Raw genomic sequence first — 19,202 nt, forward strand, 5'->3', positions numbered from 1 at the left:
GGGATGGGAGATTATGGAGAGGGGGGTGATTTCGTACATTTCTTCCTAAATGCCGTATCGAACCCTTTGTAGAAAATAGTGCCCCAAAACGCCTGAAGCCGTATCTTCCGGGCCGTTTTTTACGACATTTAGGAAGAAATGGACAGAATCACCCCCCTCCCTTCCCGTATACGAATACTCCACCTGAAATCTGCACTACCTCAGATTCGTGGGGTTATGCCTTTAAGCCACGGCTCCTCTTTATCCTCTCGGTTGAATTTGGTATCAATTTCTCTGATTCAGAGAGAGCAAATGCTTAGTTGGACGTAGGAGGTGTCGAACTATCGAGAAAAAATCGCATACAGACGTAGATCACATCGCTAATGTCTCCAATGCCCAATGAAATGACTATGTGGCGCCGTATTTTAAATTTTGGGGCGTTCTTTGCGACACCAATTGCAATAAGAACTCGAAAAATGTATGATCTGCCTAAAATAACTGGCGAAAGCACGTATTGAGGATATTGTTCAAATCGAAGGCATACGATAGATGGATCATCGCCGGCTCCGCCCCTTGCTCTGCGCTTTACACGATAAAAAGGCAGTGCTTGCGATCGTTATTTCATTGGTTTCACTGTTCTGCTTTGACTTCCCCTTGTTCCGGTGCTTTCCTGGATTTGCACACAAAAATTTCAACATTTGAAACAGAATTTTTTCAGGTGTAATGGGATCAACTACGGTATATGTTCTCCTAACATTCCTACAGTTCTGTTCATTCATCGCAACAGTTCTGTTAGTTCCATTCACATTTATTAGAGGTTTTGCAGTGGTTCATTTACAGATTTATGTAAACATTCCATAACTCGCAATGCTTCAGGGTTTCTCGCAGCAGAAAAGGAAAAAAAAAACACTTTTTGAGAGTTTTGATCAGGAAGCCCTAGGTCATTCAAATATTTTGCGAATCTATCTATGTCCCACCTAATTCTACAATTTGGACCGTGAGATTCATAAATTTGTGAAAATTTTCGAAGAACAAAAAGCGGAATGTCTGGAATTCCAAATCAAAGCATTGCTGCGAAAAAAAAACAGCAGCATCACGTCCCAAATCGAGTAAGCGTCGATTTTTCAACAAAGAAAATTTAGTATCAAATAATATAAAATGAAGTCACTCTTCCACGATTATTTTGTCCTCTACTAGAGGTTAATACGGTAGCAGTTTGGGTATAAAAAGATCTGACGGAGAAATAAATCGGTAAATAAACGAAGGATCTCTCTCTTGAGGGAGTGTTTTGTGGAGAAGTCCCCACATTTCGAGGAGAACTAATCTGAGATTAAATCAAGTTGCGGAAAATAGAATTATTATAATTGTTATTGACAAATTATTTGTAAATTGAGCTTTATCTTTCTTCCATTGCCTCCTTCACGAGTTTTCCATGTTGATACTAAACTACCACGAATATTTCAGCTCCAGCCCATTTATGCCGGGCTATGGTGACAGCATGATGGGAATGGGAGGATACGGTAAGACGTGTTGACAAAAAAAAATACATTTCTGAGCATGTGAAAAACATAATTAATTAATTGAGGTGGTGGCATGGGAATGCAACCTGGAATGGGAATGCAACCTGGAATGGGAATGCCTGGTATGGGAATGGGTGGCGGTAAGTACAGAAGAAAGGCGCAGGAAATTTTAAAAGTACGGATCATTTTTCAGGACCTCTATTCCCTCCTTTTGGTCCTGCTCCCATGGGTCCACCTGGTATCATGTTTCCTTTCTACAAGAAATGACATTCTATTAATAGTGCATACTTGAATAAAAGAATGCAGATGTAATTCCGCTGTATGATGCGTTTGTCCGCGGACAATTTTTTTTTCGGATGTACCGTAGCCAAACAGGCCATATTTTCCCATTAGAGTCAGTTTATCCATTTGGAAGAATTCTATTACACACAGCTCCTGGACTGTTGTTTGTTAGGTTGATAATGCATGATATCCACGAATTACAAAAGGTGAAGGATCTTATTGCTCAAGTTCTAGGATACCTCCCAACATGACAGTGCAACCTTGGATAGATGATCAGTTTCATGTAGTTGTGAGTTTCTACAAGGCATTTTTTCCGGAGTGGAGATTAGCCGCGTCACTCCGGAATCGTTGCTGCATCGAGAGTGGTACTAGGTGATTTCCGTAAAGCTTCCGGAAGGAGATTTTAACTTCTGAAAGTTTGAAAATAATACGACATTTATGATCGAGTATTCATTTTGTGTAAAGAGCTTGGACCACTTTTTCTACTCGAGATTTTTGTGCTTTTTCTGCTGAAAAGAAACATTGTAGAGAATTTTAAACATTTGAACGATGAATTGTGCAATATCTGTAATGGAAAATGATGGACAAGTGATCGATCACGTGGTCGAGCAACGTGTACACTTTAGCAAAACTTTCGTTTTTAATGGATTTTTCATTTTGACAAAAAAAAGAAAACGCCCACAACTTATTCCTCATTGCGAGGCAACCAGCAAAATTCAGAGAAGATGTCAATCCTGGCGCTTTTTTGTGCCCAACGAATCCTGCTTCTCTCTTATTTCATTAGTCATGTTCAGCCTACGCGCTTGCTTTCGGGAATGGAAGGAAATTTCGAGCAAACATGAACGGAAGTGTTCCGGTCCTGATCTAACAATCACTTTTTCCACAACTTTTACTTGTGTCTCTTTGATATTTTGAGGTTTTGCGTTGACGATCTCCTGAAACCGAATGAAAACTTTTAAAGGTTGTAATTCCTCGGTTTTTTCTCATTCCTCTCTTTTATTATGGCGTTTTCTTATCTTTTTTTTTAATATCCACCAAAAGTATGTAGTTGCAAATGTGTCGCCACAGATTCTAGATATTCAGATGTTCTTCCGAGTAGTAGACAAGAAACGTGGAGTAAAGATTTCTGGCTGGGTTTGAATTGGTGGGCGGGGCTAAACGACTGCCACCCCGCGCGCGTGACTACTGTAGATTCGTTGAGAACAGACACGGAACGACGAAATGCAGCACGCATGGCGACCACGAGTTTTCAACTTTCAATCGAATTGTTGTCAATACGAGCACAAGTAACCACATAATCTGATAGATCAGAATATTTATTATGATGTTTGAATGCATTTATAAGCAATTTGTTTGCGATAAAATATTTACACACACAGAGACAATGAACGCCTTAAACTAACACATTTTCTGATGCACATCTATAGAAGATAAATGCAGTACTGCCAAGGCAAAAATACAATAAGCAGCCACGATCGCATTCCATACTTGTTCCGAATTTCTTTCCAAAAATGCACAACCAATCGGACTTTTTTGTGGTCTAAAAAATTTTGTTATAAAACCACCCTTGATTCACATGGAAGAATTCCTATTTTTCATTCTCTTTAGCAGCTTATTTTAGTACAAAAGAGATATGAATCTTAGACAGAGACTTAGAGATTGACACGGATAAAGTCTTCCAAATAATTTCTCTCTTTTAATAATAATACATACATACATACATAATGATTTATTTAGCTACAACTAATATAATAATTTTAGTAATAACAATAATAATATTAATAGTTTGTGCTATTTGCAAGTCCTAGGTCCTGTAAGGGAAGTGTAATGTGCGAATAAAAGAAATAAAAAATCAAACATAAAAATAAAAATGAACATTCTCTTTGGCAGCTTATCTTAGTACAATCAGAGCTTCAATTTGGAAACAAGCAGTCAAAAAAATCACGAGTACTGAAACGGATGAAATCCACCAAATGATTCCTTTCCTCTTGAGATGTTTTTGTTCTATTCTTAGCTGTGTAAGGAAAATGTATCGGTGTTGACTAAAAACTCTGATAGGTCGTACGGAAAAAAAAGAAATATAAATAATTGTCGAGATTTAGAAATTGCTAATTTGTTTGGATTGATTTTAATTAATAATTGTTGTGATCTGAAAGAATTTGGATGTGAGACTTCCCTCTTCCATCTTTGTGCTAATCGTTTTGATGACTTGCTCGTTAAGAAGTCCGCCTTCATTCTTCAAAATGCTAAGTGTACAATCTCGTATTTGACGATGTAGGTTTAAATCGAAGTCCGAATACTAAAATTTTAATCATTCACGAGGGGCGAGTTGCTTAAAGGAGATCTAAGGGATATTTAAAAAGATAAAGGATAAAGTTTCTGGCGTTGATCAATCCGCTTGGGATGCGCCTCCACGTTCACTTCAATTCAGAATCTTTTGAGGGGTACGAATGTGTAACTGGCCTATACAACGACTTGCAGTGGCTAGCCGATGTGTCAAGTCAGTGTTTTTATGCTCCCAGACAAGTCTGCTGCCAATTTATCGACCCCGGAGGGATGAAAGGCTTAGTGAGCTCTAGGGTGGATTCGAACCTCTGATCGATCGTGCGGGAAGCGGATAACTACCATTTTTTCGTTATTACAAGAACAGATGGTGAAACTGGAACTAATTAAACCTTCGTTTTAAATTCCTTTTATATTTTCAAGTTCATTTTTCTAAACTTTTTTCTTTTTTTTAATTATTTTTTTGCGTAACTAAAATTTAATTATTTCTCAACACACAACAACAACGTATATAAGCCATATAAAAGGACGTACAAGAAAAGTACACAGCATAGATCAACCCCCTTGGGAAGCGCCTACGCTTACCGACATCAACTCAGAGTCATTTAAACCTTTTATAAACGCGTGTGCAGCCCACGCGTCTTGAGGGGGCGAGCCAATATGTCAGTGTTTTTACCCTCCCAAACAATTTGTTCGATCTCAGAACGATGGAACGTCTGTTGTGTTCTCGAACCACCGTTGTGTTGCAGCCGAACTTCTTACCGACAACCTTACATACACCCTCCTCCTTCAAATGTTCACATGTGCCTATGCTTGCCTAGAGGAACGCAACGCATAACGCACCTATCACTTACCATCACAAAAAATGCATTATTCATCAGTAGAATGTAAAATTCTCTACAATACTTTCTTTGCAAAAAAGCGTAAATGACTGATGCGAGTAGTTGTCTCGAACAAAACATACAATGTAGAAACTCACAACCACATGAAACTGATCATCTATTGAAGGCTGCTTTGTCATATGGAGAGGTGTACTTTCTAGAACTAAAATTTTCCTTCTTATATAGTCGTGGATATCATGCATTATCATCCTAACAATATCAGCCTAAAGCGCATATCCAGTAAAATTTTTCCACATGGATATACGTGCTCCAGGAAAATGGAAATGGAAATATGTGCTTGGCTGGACACATTTCTTTCCGAAATTTGTGCGTGTGCAGACACATAGCGCAGCGGAAACAAGTTTCTCCACTCCTTTCTAGCTTTTAAAATGTTTCTGATGTCCCGGTCCCGCATCGAAATGTTGTCGTAGCACGTTTACGTCAGCATATCAGCCAAATAATATTACACCTAAAATATTACGGCAAAGCCTTCGTTTTGAATTCTACCGGAGAAGTGGAGAAGGGGAGAGTGAAGGCTTTATTCCACAGCCTACAATTGCTATTGTGATGAGTAGTGATCCTTAAGTGAGCTGAACTGATTATCTCGTAAAGAACAACGTCTTCCCATTTCGGAATATAATGATTTGTAATGTTTGTGTTATCATATTGCCCTCTCCTTGTCGGACCATCTGGGAAGAAGACGGCAATGTTGTGGTTGTAGTGGGTCATTTGTATATGCCGGAGACAACCGGCAATTTCTGTTTGCTCTTAGCTTGATATCGATAAACCCTATCCACTCTTCTTTCTATTGGGTTTAAACCCCATTTATCGAGAGCATCGGCCGGGAAACGAATGATTCTAACGACAATGTTAGAAAGGACCGGGTAATGCTCATTTCCGCCGTATGTGGAATAACAAAACAGACCAATATGAGCGAGTTCTACTACAACGAACATTAGGTCTGTGCAACAACAAGTATCAAATCTGTACGTTAATACTGACCAACAACGAATTTCAAATTTGTCTAATAACGAACAATAGTTGTTCAACGTGTTCCATTATGGCTGCCTAAGCACATGGATATATAAAAACGAACAGATCAGGGATACCACTGTCATAAGTAGATATATGATATCGCGATAATGAGATGATAATCATCATCAGCAAGAATATTTATTAATATACAAGTAAGCGAATATAGCGAAGGTAAGCAACCCCAGATAGTAGTACGAATAGATATGAACAATAGATCTATACTGAGACGAGACTGAGCAACGAGAAAGTTCGAGATCAGCGATAATTACATTGACACAATTCGGAGGTAGGGGAACGCCACTAGAGATGCAGACAAATATGGGGGAAATGGGCGTAGGTTTGATGCAACTTTCAAATGACTTAACCAATTTCCATCGGCCGACACACATGACGCTTGCGGACTCGATTCCTCTTCGGACCGCGGTTGTCGTAGCACCCCCTCAGAAAGACTGCGGTGTAAGCAGCTGCTTTCCAAGTTCTGTGTCCAAGGTGGTTTTCTTGACGAGTCGTAAGGGGTACTTCCTTGGGTATGGTTTGCCTGAAAATTTGAAATACTGCTGAATATAAACTCTTCTGGCAAATGAAAGGTTCTTTTGTTATACAGCGCATTTCACAGTTTTTCTTCGTTCTCTTTAATCTTTGAACGCTATAGTACACCGTATTCCTTCTTGATCTGTCTTGAATTTCCTAATTCTGATTCAACATGGATCTGCCCTTTTTGACTAAGGCTTGCGAAACGTAGCCAAGTCACTTTGCTGACTCTCAGAAACACAATTCTCTGAAGAAAACCTAGCAACTTTTCAATCTCACCATCAAAAAACTCATAATTCTCGCAAGCTGACGAGGAGGTAATAATCTCTCAAAAGCACCTTAAATGAAAAAACAAAGCTGCAAGAACTCCAAAATTGATATTTCTCGTGAATAAGGCCAGCTATGAACTCACTTTCACTGTTTTGAGGGTTCTTTGCAGTCCCTCGCGAAATGGCTGAAGTGGAAGTTGCAGCAGCTCGGCCTTGGAGGCCCCGGGTATTTCTGCTGCTGTGGATTTTGCCGCCCATGTGGCCATGGGCATTTTTGTAATCAAAACGCTAGTTTTTTTTATGAGCGGGTGCCCACGACGCTCTCCTCTATCGAAAGAGGTGACTAGAAGACATGTACGGGTGTCTCCTAGTCTTCCACGTCGCTATGCGTGGAACTTCTCATAAAGCACATACCTTCCTCCTCTTTCTTTTCTCTTGGAAACGCTTAAAAAATAGGACTAGTAGTCTGAAATGCTTTCAGCTCTTGCGTGCTGGCCGTAGAAGTCGTGCGTCAGTGTCGGTTATAGTCAATAGTTCATTATTTCGTGTCAATCATGTGATAGCTCGGCCAAGCTTTCTCCTTATTTCGAAGACTTCTAGAGCCCAGAGGAGTCGGAATATTAAGCAAGCTTGAATTAAATTAGGATTACTTGCTTACTTGGCAAGGGCAGACCTAGTGAATATTGGCTTCGTGGGTGATTATGGAGTACTAGCCGTGGACTGTAGGCTATTCGCTGCTGGTGCCGATCTTCGGCGGATATGTACTAGTATTTCCTCAAGTTTTTCGCGAGAAATTTCCGTAATTCCTTAGAGAATAAACTCTTGTCCTTCTTCATGGCATGGCTCCTCAACCTTACCTGAGCTAACGAAATAGCCGGAGCGGCTATTATCCCAATACCACCCTCTTAATCACACTGAATGAAATCGAACGTGACTAATCCGATAAACCTCGGCATGTTGAAGTTTCAATAATTGATATCTTTAATTGAGCCGAACACGAGGTTGTTACTATACTTTATTCATGGCTGACAAGGGTGAAATCGAACGTGATTAATCCGATCAAACGCCTAATCCGCCCAACGAAGAAAGTCCGACGTTCACTGTTGGGCGTCATAGCTACCAGTAGAAGAGAAATTCGTACTTGTAGGGATCAGCTGACTATTCTGCCACTGCTAGATATCTGTTATGAGGTGACTAGCGCAATCAAATATCAGTTTTAAATAGGGCGCGAGTTCCCGCGTAATACAGAGGCATTCCCCTTTGCGATTCATCTTTGGGCCCTTGGAGTGGATACAAAAGACCTCCATAGTCTTGCGCGCCACAGTACTAAGTTCGCGCTCCAGAATCGTGACCTTAACTTCAAAATCTTCTGCGTTATGACGCCGTACCCCATGACCACCTAATGCAGTGGAGTCACATGATTTCCTTTTGCTGTCCAGGAGTTCTTTGATTCGTATACAGAGTGGTCTAACTGTTTCTCCTATGTATTCGTCACCACACTGCACGCAGGAAATCGTATAAACAACACATGAATTCATGCAATCACCCTGGTTGTTAGCCGGGCATATTTTGCACTCCGGTGTAGTGCAAACACGATCATATAGGCGATTGCGAATGAGCATTTGCCTAAGGTTACTAGGGGAAGCTCCACTATGGCAACAGGTTTCATTTCTATCGTATTTGTCTTCCTTATGAGAGATTGTCTTCTCTGGATTTGTCTTCCTTATGAGCAAAATATTTTGGATGCGAGCTCAGGAATCAGACAGCCCCACAGTCTTCTCTGGAGGATCCTCATTGTCGTCACCGAACAATTATTCATTTATTGTCTTTATTTTCATATAAATCATTTAAACAACGATGTCATCCGAGCGGTCCAAGAATAATGAGGTCTTCTTAACAGCTTATCCAAGTATTGGGGGTACAAATAAATTTTGAGGTTTTTTTGTAATTTTGAAGCTTTATGCAGGGAAATAGGTAACATGTATTTCTTTCAAAGTATTGTCCATCGTTAGCTACGACGTTTCTCCATTTTTCAGGCAGCACAAGCATTCTGCGTTGACAATATTCCTTATTTCTTGAAGCGATCCAAGAATTGACCCCATTATTGGCTTCTTCGTAAGAAGTGAAGTGCAGCTTGGCCAGACTACTGGTCATCGGCCGGAACAAATGGTAGTAGGAAGGAGCAATGTCTGGTGAATGCAGTGGGTGGAGTAGAACATTCTGTTGAAGTGCCTCCGAGAATTCAAATAGATAGGGTCCAATGAATAAGCTGACGAGGAGACTGAAGTGTGTAAAAGGGTGGCGCGTTCTAAGGTACCTCGTTGGAGCAAACCCAGTTTTCTACGATGATTAGGTGAGGTTGAGTGACGCTACACTCGTTTCCGTAATCTTTTCCGCACTACGTCAATTTCAGGATGCGCTGCCTTTAAGAACACTGCACACTGCTGATCTCATTCACCTTTGGAGACAATCCATAAGAACGTGATGGTTCATCAGCACCGCCAGTAAGACTCATCAGTTTGTTTTCCTGTTTGGAGTTCTTCCGTGGTGTACTTAGAACGGTATCGAGGTTTAGCAAGGAGAGAGGAGTTCAATGGGATGTTCGAAGCATGAAAGACTGCAGACCATTTTCAGACCTTTCTTAAAAACGAAGTTGTCGAAACGTCAGGCCAATAACAAAGTTTCAGCAAAACCTCGTTAGCATAACAAGAAAACAAAAGAATGTCATTATAGCCTCCTACGTGAACTAGCACCGTCCTTCTGGCAAATTCTTCAAATTAAATATTTGAACTAATAGTTTTAACATTGCATTCGTCCGAAGAACCACGTTTATTTCAAACAACATTTGTTTCAAAGATTTATTATTTTGATCCATACGATCTACATTGTCCTTGATCCAGCGTAGAAAGGCGGCAACGGATAAGAAAATTACCCCACTGCACCGATTGCAGCGAGGAGGATTAGCGAAGCAGAGAATGCTCATTGTGAAACACTTTAAACGTTCTGGAAGTGTACCTTCAATTGAGGAGAAGAAAGAATGCTAAGATATTATGCGGAAATGGACGGTTATAGTAGTGATTACGATAGGAAGCGTTTGTAGTTTGAGTCAGTGAAGCGCCGTAACGATGTCTCCAAAATAAGGGGATTTTGAAAAATTTTCCAGAATGGAATGAAGTAGACACACGCCGGAGTTCCTTTTATGTACTCTTTTTAAAATCGAAAACCGCATCGAAGTTTGGTAAGAAGAGAGGAGTTCAATGGGATGTGCAAAGCATCAAAGACTTCGGATCATTTGCAGACTTGCAGAAGTGCGAAAGTTCGACTTTCCTTGAATCTTGGCATAGAGATTGCAAATTGTCGATAGTCAAATTTAAGCAACAGCCAAGATTGTTAACAACCCTTATTACGACTAACGTTTCGGCGTTGTCGCCTTCGTCAGAGCCCGGAAAGTCAGATCATTTGTGATATATTATCTCAAATGCCTCATTCAAAACAAGTCATCATTCCCTAAGATGCTACATCCAAAATCGAAACCGAAAGAGTCCAAATCGTTGTGTTTACCTAGGTAGCCGCGTTGCCGTGATATTAGCGGACCTCCGCGTGATAAAATCGCTCCGCTAATACTAAGTAATTAGTACAACGGTACAACGGTACATGATACATAGTACAACGTTCATTTCAAACAACATTTTTTCGTTGTTTCAAACACTTATTTTCGTTTATTTAGTTTCGTGTTTCAAACACTTGTTATTTTGATCCATACGATCTATATTGTCCAGCGTAGAAGGGTGGCATGGGATAAAAAATTACCCCATTGCACCGGCTGCAGCGAGGAGAATTAGCGAAGCATGGATATTCGTTGTGAAACACTTGAAACGTTCTGGAAGAGTACCTCCAGTTGAGGAGAAGAAAGAATACTAAGAAATTATGCGGAAATCTGCAGTTATAGCAGTGATTACGATAGGAAGCGTTTGTAATTTGAGTCAGTGAAGCGCCGTAACGATGTCTTTGGAATAAGGGAATTTTGAAAGATTTTTCGGCTGCTCATTGGAGGCTGTAAACTCGGAATGGAATGACGTAGACACGCCGGAGTTCCTTTTATGTACTCTTTTTAAAATCGTTCATAATGCTCCTTTACTTTACATGTTGACGCTAGAGTGGATCCTAAGAGAACGATGGACGGCCTGGAAGGAGACCGTGAACGTGGATTTCAAATTTAGAAATGAGGCTTTTAGTGCTAGCAATAATACATGCATTGTTCAACACCAGAAGCATGGAAATGATAAATATAAATTCTGTAGAACTGTATAATGGCGTATTTGGTCTGTCCGCACAAGGGGGCTTGAATCAGCATAAATTATCCTTAACACTAAAAACAATGCTTCGATATTAAATCCAGAATTCAAAATCCAAAATTTTGCGTACCATTCGGTGTGTCCCATTTCTAGAAGATATCGATTAAAGGCGTATTCTTCGTCAGCATCTAATTAAAGCAACATTATGAACGATTTTAAAAAAAGTGTGTAAAAAAGAACTCTGGCGAGTCTTCATCATTCCATTCCCAGTTTACATCTCTAATGATCAGCCTAAAAATTTCTCAAAATTCCCTTATTTTGTAGACAGCGTTTCGCATCTTTACAGACTCAAATCAAAAACATCTCTCTATAGAAGTTACTGTTATAATTACTCATTTTTCCACAATTTCGTAGCATTCTTTTTTTCCTCATTTGACAGCACTATTCCAGAACGGTTAAAATGTGCTAGAGAGAACTTCTATGATTTACTAATCCTCTTCCCAGCACCTGCTGCAATGAGTTACAAATTCAAGGATCGCTCAGGGTTGTGAACTATACTGAATGTAGATCATCACCTTGATCACCCTGACTCCCGTTGATCTTAGAACTGGTCGAGCGGGCGCCAGTAATTCTTCCACTTGTCCGATCGCGTGCCAGAGTAGCCCAGTGGTTCCTCCTTTCGCGTGGGACACGAAGAGCATCATAATTTTCTTTGAAGGACTTCGGGAAGAAACCTGACTATCGAGTCGGCTGTCTTCCTGTAGTGCGCTTAATATCGCGGGGAACCCAATCGCTCACGGCTCTGGTTCAACGGTTGTCGTTAAAGCGCATCACTTGTTCGGTCCACCTTATTTTACTTTCTTTGGCAAACGCGGCGGCGTCTCTAATCTTCGATCGCTAATGTATTAGAGAACTTCGAATCCCGTCCCTCACTTGCGTGAAATGGGATACTCCTAGCATCAATCTCTCAATTGCGCGTTCAATGACGCTCACCGCATTTTCTTCCTGCTTGCGAAACGCCCAGGTTTCCGAAACATAGGTCAAAGCAGGAAGTACGGTGTTGAAGAGGCGAGAATGGAGCCGGATGTTCCTGGTCTTCTTCACTACATCCTCGTTGCTCTTATACGCTCCCCAAGCCGCTCGTCTCCTTCTGCCCAGCTCGGGGGTCAGGTCGTTCATCATTTTCAGTTCCCGACCCAGACAAACGTAGCTGGTGCATTCGGACATGTTCGTTCCGTTGAGCCTGAGTGGGGCATCCGAGACCCATCCGTTGCCCATCCGTTGCCTCCAATGTCCAATGAACATCGTCTTTTGGAGGTTCAGCTGAAGACCGATGCATGCACATGTTTCGTCGAATTCGGTCAGCATTCGTTCCGCTTGGCTGATGCTAGGTGTTATCAGTACGACGTCATCACCAAAGCGCAAATGGTGCAGCTGCCGACCATCAACCTTCACTCCCATGTCGTCCCATTCCAACTTTCGCATTGGGTTAAATAAATTTTCGAATATAGATCATACAGATCAAAATATCAATTGTAACTCATCCGGATTCCTCTCGTACTATTGCCCGTAATATGTTGTAACGTCGGGGAGGTGGGATCACATAAGGCTATTTCCTAATACTTTTACGTGAATTACTAGAAGGAATAGAGCGTAATCGTGCAAATATTTGTGATCTACACTCAGTACCCTCTCTATTCGTGGAGGAATATCCCAACTTTCACATCAATTTCATGAAACGCCACCTTTAAGCCACGGCTCCTCTTTATCCTCTCGGTTGAATTTGGTATCAATTTCTCTGATTCAGAGAGAGCAAATGCTTAGTTGGACGTAGGAGGTGTCGAATTATCGAGAAAAAATCGCATACAGACGTAGATCACATCGCTAATGTCTCCAATGCCCAATGAAATGACTATGTGGCGCCGTATTTTAAATTTTGGGGCGTTCTTTGCGACACCAATTGCAATAAGAACTCGAAAAATGTATGATCTGCCTAAAATAACTGGCGAAAGCACGTATTGAGGATATTGTTCAAATCGAAGGCATACGATAGATGGATCATCGCCGGCTCCGCCCCTTGCTCTGCGCTCTACACGATAAAAAGGCAGTGATTGCGATCGTTATTTCATTGGTTTCACTGTTCTGCTTTGACTTCCCCTTGTTCCGGTGCTTTCCTGGATTTGCACACAAAAATTTCAACATAAGCCTCATGAAACTTCTATTATTTGTTGGTAAATCTTTGAATGGTAACTGAATCAGGATTTTTTCAGGTGTAATGGGATCAACTACGGTATATGTTCTCCTAACATTCCTACAGTTCTGTTCATTCATCGCAACAGTTCTGTTAGTTCCATTCACATTTATTAGAGGTTTTGCAGTGGTTCATTCACAGATTTACGTAAACATTCCATAAATCGCAATGCTTCAGGGTTTCTTGAAGCAGAAAAGGGAAAAAAACCACTTTTTGAGAGTTTTGATCAGGAAGCCCTAGGTCATTCAAATATTTTGCGAATCTATCTATGTCCCACCTAATTCTACAATTTGGACCGTGAGATTCATAAATTTGTGAAAATTTTTGAAGAACAAAAAGCGCAATGTTTGGAATTCCAAATCAAAGCATTGCTGTGAAAAAAACAGCAGCATCACGTTCCAAATCGAGTAAGCGTCGATTTTTCAACAAAGAAAATTTAGTATCAAATAATATAAAAGTCACTCTTCCACGATTATTTTAATCTTTGTTAGAGGTTATTACGGTAGCAGTTTGGGTATAAAAAGATCTGACGGAGAAATAAATCGGTAAATAAACGAAGGATCTCTCTCTCTCTTAAGGGAGTGTTTTGTGGAGAAGTCTCCACATTTCGAGGAGAACTAATCTGAGATTAAATCAAGTTGCGGAAGATAGAATTATTATAATTGTTATTGACAAATTATTTGTAAATTGAGCTTTATCTTTCTTCCATTGTCTCCTTCACGAGTGTTCCATGTTGCTGCTACATTACAACGAATAATTCAGGTCGTGTTATAACTGCATGGGAAGGAGAGGATACGGTAAGACGTGTTGACAAAAAAATGCATTTCTGAGCATGTGAAAAACATAATTAATTAATTGAGGTGGTGGCATGGGAATGCAACCTGGAATGGCCGGTATGGGAATGGGTGGCAGTAAGTGCAGAAGAAAGGCGCAGGAAATTTTAAAAGTACGGATCATTTTTCAGGACCTCTATTCCCTCATTTTGGTCCTGCTCCCATAGGTTTCCTTGGTGCGATGGGCTAACATGGGTCCTGGGCCACACTTCTTCAAGAAATGTCATTCTATTATTAATAGAATGCATACTTGAATAAAAGAATGCAGATGTAATTCCGCTGTATGATGCGTTTGTCCGCGGACAATTTTTTTTTCGGATGTACCGTAGCCAAATAGGCCATATTTTCCCATTAGAGTCAGTTTATCCATTTGGAAGTGTTTTATTACACACAGCTCCTGGACTCTTGTTTGTTAGGTTGATAATGCATGATATCCACGAATTACAAAAGGTGAAGGATGTTATTGCTCAAGTTCTAGGATACCTCCCAACATGACAGTGCAACCTTGGATAGATGATCAGTTTCATGTAGTTGTGAGTTTCTACAAGGCATTTTTTCCGGAGTGGACATTAGCCGGCGTCAATCCGGAATCGTTGCTGCATCGAGGCTGGCATTAGGTGATTTCCATAAAGCTTCCGGAAGGAGATTTTAACTTCTGAAAGTTTGAAAATAATACGACATTTGTGATCGAGTATTTATTTTGTGTAAAGAGCTTGGACAACTTTTTCTACTCGAGATTTTTGCGTTTTTTCTGCTGAAAAGAAACATTGTAGAGAATTTTAAAGATTTGAACGATGAATTGTGCAATATCTGTAATGGAAAATGATGGACAAGTGATCGATCACGTGGTCGAGCAACGTGTACACTTTAGCAAAACTTTCGTTTTTAATGGATTTTTCATTTTGACAAAAAAAAAAAGAAAACGCCCACAACTTATTCCTCATTGCGAGGCAACCAGCAAAATTCAGAGAAGATGTCAATCCTGGCGCTTTTTTGTGCCCAACGAATCCTGCTTCTCTCTTATTTCATTAGTCATGTTCAGCCTACGCGCTTGCTTTCGGGAATGGAAGGAAATTTCGAGCAAACAAAAAACGGAAGAACCGAAGTGTTCCGGTCCTGATCTAACAATCACTTTTTCCACAACTTTTACTTGTGTCTCTTTGATATTTTGAGGTTTTGCGTTGACGATCTCCTGAAACCGAATGAAAACTTTTGAAGGTTGTACCATCTCGGTTTTTTCTTATTCCTCTTATTTATTATGGCGTTTTCTTATCTTTTTTTTAATATCCACCAAAAGTATGTAGTTCCAAATATGTCGCCACAGATTCTAGATATTCAGATGTTCTTCCGAGTAGTAGACAAGTAACGTGGAGTAAAGATTTCTGGCTGGGTTTGAATTGGTGGGCGGGGCTAAACGACTGCCACCCCGCGCGCGTGACTACTGTAGATTCGTTGAGAACAGACACGGAACGACGAAATGCAGCACGCATGGCGACCACGAGTTTTCAACTTTCAATCGAATTGTTGTCAATACGAGCACAAGTAACCACATAATCTGATAGATCAAAAAGAATATTTATTATGATGTTTGAATGCATTTATAAGCAATTTGTTTGCGATAAAATATTTACACACACAGAGGCAATGAACGCCTTAAACTAACACATTTTCTGATGCACATCTATAGAAGATAAATGCAGTACTGCCAAGGCAAAAATACAATAAGCAGCCACGATCGCATTCCATACTTGTTCCGAATTTCTTTCCAAAAATGCACAGCCAATCGGACTTTTTTGTGGTCTAAAAAATTTTGTTATAAAACCACCCTTGATTCACATGGAAGAATTCCTATTTTTCATTCTCTTTAGCAGCTTATTTTAGTACAAAAGAGATATGAATCTTAGACAGAGACTTAGAGATTGACACGGATAAAGTCTTCCAAATAATTTCTCTCTTTTAATAATAATACATACATACATAATGATTTATTTAACAACAACTAATATAATAATTTTAGTATTAACAATAATAATATTAATACTTTGCGCTATTTGCAAGTCCTAGGACCTGTAAGGGAAGTGTAATGTGCGAATAAAAGAAATAAAAAATCAAACATAAAAATAAAAATGAACATTCTCTTTGGCAGCTTATCTTAGTACAATCAGAGCTTCAATTTGGAAACAAGCAGTCAAAAAAATCACGAGTACTGAAACGGATAAAATCCACCAAATGATTCCTTTCCTCTTGAGATGTTTTTGTTCTATTCTTAGCCGTGTAAGGAAAATGTATCGGTGTTGACTAAAAACTCTGATAGGTCGTACGGAAAAAAAAGAAATATAAATAATTGTCGAGATTTAGAAATTGCTAATTTGTTTGCATTGATTTCAATTAATAATTGTTGTGATCTGAAAGAATTTGAATGTGAGACTTCCCTCTTCCATCTTTGTGCTAATCGTTTTGATGACTTGCTCGTTAAGAAGTCCGCCTTCATTCTTCAAAATGCTAAGTGTACAATCTCGTATTTGACGATGTAGGTTTAAATCGAAGTCCGAATACTAAAATTTTAATCATTCACGAGGGGCGAGTTGCTTAAAGGAGATCTAAGGGATATTTAAAAAGATGAAGGATAAAGTTTCTGGCGTTGATCAATCCGCTTGGGATGCGCCCCCACGTTCACTTCAATTCAGAATCTTTTGAGGGGTACGAATGTGTAACTGGCCTATACAACGACTTGCGGTGGCTAGCCGATGTGTCAAGTCAGTGTTTTTATGCTCCCAGACAAGTCTGGTGCCAATTTATCGACCCCGGAGTGACGAAAGGCTTGGTGAGCTCTAGGGCGGATTCGAACCTCTGATCGATCGTGCGGGAAGCGGATAACTACCATTACTTTCACAGTCATCAGCGATTCATAAAAACTTCATTAGATTGAGGCTATCAGCATGGGATTAGCAATTTTATAACCACGTGCTATTTTACAGTGTGCATTAAAAGAACCTTTTATACACAGCATGGATCAATCCCCTTGGGACGCACTTACGCCTTCCGACATCAACTCAAAGTCATTTAAAGCCATAAACGCGTGCGCAGCTTACACGTCTTAAGGGGGGGGGGGACCCGATATGTCAGCCTTTTTATCCTCCCATACAATTTATCAACATCATAACGATGGAACGCCTGCTGTGTTTTCGAACCATCGATTGCGTTGAGTTGCAGCCGAATTTCTTACCGACAACCTTACATACACCCTCCTGTTTCAAATGTTCACATGTGCTTATGTTTGCCCAGAGGAACACAACGCATCAGCTGTGGTTCGGCCACGTGATCGATAACACGCCTATCATTTTATCATCGCAAAGAAATGCATCATTCATTAATAGAATGTAAAATTCTCTACAATAATTTCTTTGCTTTCTGTGAACGCAAAAATCTCACAAAAAATCAGTTGGTGTTTCTTCAGAAAACAAGCACTTGACTCGATGATCACAAATTTCGTTCAGACCCTTTCAAGGATAACAGTCGTGTGAAAACCCTATAGAAATCATTTACACCCACTCTGTTAAGCAGCAGCGATCGAAAAACTGATTGGTAAACAAATTAACCAAATTTTATAAATTGATAAATAACTGGTGCTAGTAGTTGTTTATCTCGAACAAAACATACAATGTAGAAACTCACAACCACATGAAACTGATCATCTATTGAAGGCTGCTTTGTCATATGGAGAGGTATACTTTCCAGAACTAAAATAATAAAATTTCTCTTCTTATATAGTTGTGGATATCATGCATTATCATCGTAACAATCATCAGCCTAAAGCGCATATCCAGTAAAATTTTTCCACATGGATATACGTGCTCCAGGAAAATGGAAATGGAAATATGTGCCTAAGCTGGATACATTGCTCTACGAAATTAAGAAAGAAATGAAATCAAGTAACCGAATATAGCGAAGGCAAGCAACCCCAGATAGTAGTATGAATAGATATGAACAATAGATCTATACTGAGACGAGACTGAGCAACGAGAAAGTTCGAGATCAGCGATAATTACATTGACACAATTCGGAGGTAGGGGAACGCCCACTAGAGATGCAGACAAATATGGGGGAAATGGGCGTAGGTTTGATGTAACTTTCAAATGACTTAACCAATTTCCATCGGCCGACACACATGACGCTTGCGGACTCGATTCCTCTTCGGACCGCGGTTGTCGCAGCACCCCCTCGGAAAGAGTGCGGTGTAAGGAGCTGCTTTCCAAGTTCTGTGTCCAAGGTGGTTTTCTTGACGAGTCGTAAGGGGTACTTCCTTGGGTATGGTTTGCCTGAAAATTTGAAATACTGCTGAAAATAAACTCTTCTGGCAAATGAAAGGTTCTTTTGTTATACAGCGCTTTTCACAGTTTTTCTTCGTTCTCTTTAACCTTTGAACGCTATAGTACACCCTATTCCTTCTTGATCTGTCTTGAATTTCCTAATTCTGATTCAACATGGATCTGCCCCTTTGTGACTAAGGCTTGCGAAACGTAGCTGAGTCACTTTGCTGACTCTCAGAAACACACTTCTCTGAAGAAAACCTAGCATCTTTTCAATCTCACCATCAAAAAACTCATAATTCTCTCAAGCTGACGAGGAGGTAATAATCTCGTCAAAAGCACCTCAAATGAAAAAAGAAAGCTGCAAGAACTCCAAAATTGATATTTCTCGTGAATAAGGCCAGCTATGAACTCACTTTCCCTGTTTTGTGGGTATTTGTGGAGTACTAGCCGTGGACTGTAGGCTATTCGCTGCTGGTGCCGAGGCTTCCCCTCGCGAAAAACTTGAGGATATACTAACACACATCCCCCCTCGGCGGATGTGCGCTAGTATATCCTCAAGTTTTTCGCGAGAAATTTCCGTAATTCCTTACAGAATAAACTCTTTTTCCTTCTTCATGGTTCCTCAACCTCACCTGAGCTAATTAAACAGCCGGAGTGGCTATTATCCCAACACCAGCCTCTTAATCACACGGTTTGATAGTACGATTGCAGAAATTAGCTACCGATCGTT

General features: G+C 40.2%; 4 protein-coding genes across 7 annotated transcripts; 2 read left to right on the forward strand and 2 right to left on the reverse strand.

Moving 5' to 3' along the window:
* Positions 1-13: 13 nt before the first annotated feature.
* On the forward strand, positions 14-1,766 carry RB195_015869 (uncharacterized protein; the record flags this gene model as incomplete). 2 transcript variants are annotated; one of them, XM_064206787.1, is made up of 6 exons in its annotated part: positions 14-25; positions 518-641; positions 698-770; positions 1,444-1,499; positions 1,565-1,639; positions 1,693-1,766. In XM_064206787.1, the coding sequence occupies 6 exons, from the start codon at positions 14-16 to the stop codon at positions 1,764-1,766; spliced, it is 414 nt and encodes a 137-aa protein (XP_064062667.1). The 2 variants fall into 2 exon arrangements, with proteins under 2 accessions (XP_064062667.1, XP_064062668.1); XM_064206786.1 differs by lacking the exons at positions 14-25; positions 518-641 and having other exon boundaries at positions 703-770.
* A 4,479-nt stretch (positions 1,767-6,245) lies between these two features.
* Positions 6,246-12,560, reverse strand: RB195_015870 (uncharacterized protein; the record flags this gene model as incomplete). Of its 2 annotated transcripts, XM_064206788.1 has the most annotated exons (2): positions 6,246-6,518; positions 12,069-12,560. In XM_064206788.1, the coding sequence occupies 2 exons, from the start codon at positions 12,558-12,560 to the stop codon at positions 6,246-6,248; spliced, it is 765 nt and encodes a 254-aa protein (XP_064062669.1). The 2 variants fall into 2 exon arrangements, with proteins under 2 accessions (XP_064062669.1, XP_064062670.1); XM_064206789.1 differs by lacking the exon at positions 6,246-6,518 and having other exon boundaries at positions 11,973-12,560.
* A 568-nt stretch (positions 12,561-13,128) lies between these two features.
* Positions 13,129-14,349, forward strand: RB195_015871 (uncharacterized protein; the record flags this gene model as incomplete). 2 transcript variants are annotated; one of them, XM_064206791.1, is made up of 6 exons in its annotated part: positions 13,129-13,241; positions 13,346-13,365; positions 13,415-13,418; positions 14,089-14,123; positions 14,187-14,237; positions 14,291-14,349. In XM_064206791.1, 6 exons carry the CDS (start codon positions 13,129-13,131, stop codon positions 14,347-14,349), a joined length of 282 nt encoding a protein of 93 aa, XP_064062671.1. The 2 variants fall into 2 exon arrangements, with proteins under 2 accessions (XP_064062671.1, XP_064062672.1); XM_064206790.1 differs by lacking the exon at positions 13,129-13,241 and having other exon boundaries at positions 13,351-13,418.
* Positions 14,350-16,543: 2,194 nt separating this feature from the next.
* RB195_015872 (uncharacterized protein) lies at positions 16,544-17,876 on the reverse strand (the record flags this gene model as incomplete). The annotated part of the gene is made up of 2 exons (XM_064206792.1): positions 16,544-16,714; positions 17,835-17,876. 2 exons carry the CDS (start codon positions 17,874-17,876, stop codon positions 16,544-16,546), a joined length of 213 nt encoding a protein of 70 aa, XP_064062673.1.
* Positions 17,877-19,202: the final 1,326 nt, after the last annotated feature.

Source organism: Necator americanus, chromosome V (assembly GCF_031761385.1).
Source record: "Necator americanus strain Aroian chromosome V, whole genome shotgun sequence".
Classification (NCBI taxonomy): Eukaryota; Metazoa; Nematoda; class Chromadorea; order Rhabditida; family Ancylostomatidae; genus Necator; species Necator americanus.